The sequence below is a fragment of the Eutrema salsugineum genome, unplaced genomic scaffold (assembly GCF_000478725.1).
Source record: "Eutrema salsugineum unplaced genomic scaffold, Eutsalg1_0 scaffold_3, whole genome shotgun sequence".
In the NCBI taxonomy this organism is placed as follows: domain Eukaryota; kingdom Viridiplantae; phylum Streptophyta; class Magnoliopsida; order Brassicales; family Brassicaceae; genus Eutrema; species Eutrema salsugineum.
The window spans coordinates 15,881,058-15,882,111 of NW_006256756.1; the positions used below are offsets into that span (position 1 = coordinate 15,881,058).

The 1,054-nt window shown below is 40.4% G+C and overlaps 1 protein-coding gene across 1 annotated transcript; it reads right to left on the bottom strand.

Annotated features, from left to right (window-relative positions):
- Positions 1-277: 277 nt before the first annotated feature.
- Positions 278-1,033, bottom strand: LOC18014899. Its single transcript, XM_024154700.1, has one exon. It carries the CDS (start codon positions 1,031-1,033, stop codon positions 278-280), a length of 756 nt encoding a protein of 251 aa, XP_024010468.1.
- Between the last annotated feature and the right edge of the window lie 21 nt (positions 1,034-1,054).

A 1,054-nucleotide genomic window follows, 5' to 3' on the forward strand; every position in this document is an offset into this window, starting at 1 on the left:
GTCATTTTCTTTATCTTTTATTTTTTTTTTCATCTTCTACTTCATCGTTTTCGAGTTCTACCTCTTCCTCTTCTTTATCTTTTTTTTTTTTTTTTTTTTAATAACGAGTTTTTTTATTCATGTAAGCGGTTACAACAATGACCAAAGTCATTTTTGTTTTTAAAAGTAGAATAGAATACATTAAGTGTAAGATAAGATCACAATCAAATGATCAAGAAACTAAACCGAGTCTTCCGCTTCGGTTTAACAGAAAGTGTAGCACGGAACATCGATCGAGCTAGCCACGGCCACCTCTATTTCCGCGACCATAGTTTCCACGTCCAGCCGCTACGACTTGCCAACTCATCTCCTTTGCTTTTGTTGATGGTTTAACCGGTCTATCCCTAAGAATTCTTTTACCTGTTGGTGTCATGAGATCCAATGGGTCAGAATCCTCAGCTGAAACCAGTGTTTCATCTTCATCAACTGACAAATAGGCAAAATGGTTCGAATCTTTGCCGGACGAGGTCTTGGGAGTACTATGCTCAACTTGTTTACCATCCCTTTGGACGGTAACATGAGCAGGTCTAGAAGCGGAGGCTGGTGAAAATGGTGGAATCTCCACAAGGGAAGACTTAATAGATTCAAGTATGGTCTTTGATGCGAGCACAGTTGGTGGATGAGCTTTAGTAATATTGACCTCGTTGGCTGAGGCGATTGTTGGAGTTGTAGGTACCTCGGTTGTGGCACCAACTGAATTGGAAAGCTGATGTGCATCAATTAAGACATTAGGTGCACATGATCTAATCACAACCTCAGCGTCCATTCTCGTCTCAATCCCTGCGGTTGTGTTAACAACTACATGAGACCCAGATTCAGTTTGCAAACATCGCTTGATCTTGTGTCCTAATTGTCCACACCTACTACATTTAGTAGGGAGCCATGCATATTCTACATCCACCATAGAGATAAAACCTTTTTCATCACCAGCAGCAATCCTTGTTGGAAAAGCTTTACTTAATTCAACTTCAACCAAAATCTTTGCCTCACCCATGAGAATAGGATCTAATCTAGG

What these genes read in the sequence shown, in the direction of transcription:
- LOC18014899 (XM_024154700.1), bottom strand. Translation starts at nt 1,033, where the DNA reads ATGGGTGAGGCAAAGATTTTGGTTGAAGTTGAATTAAGTAAAGCTTTT.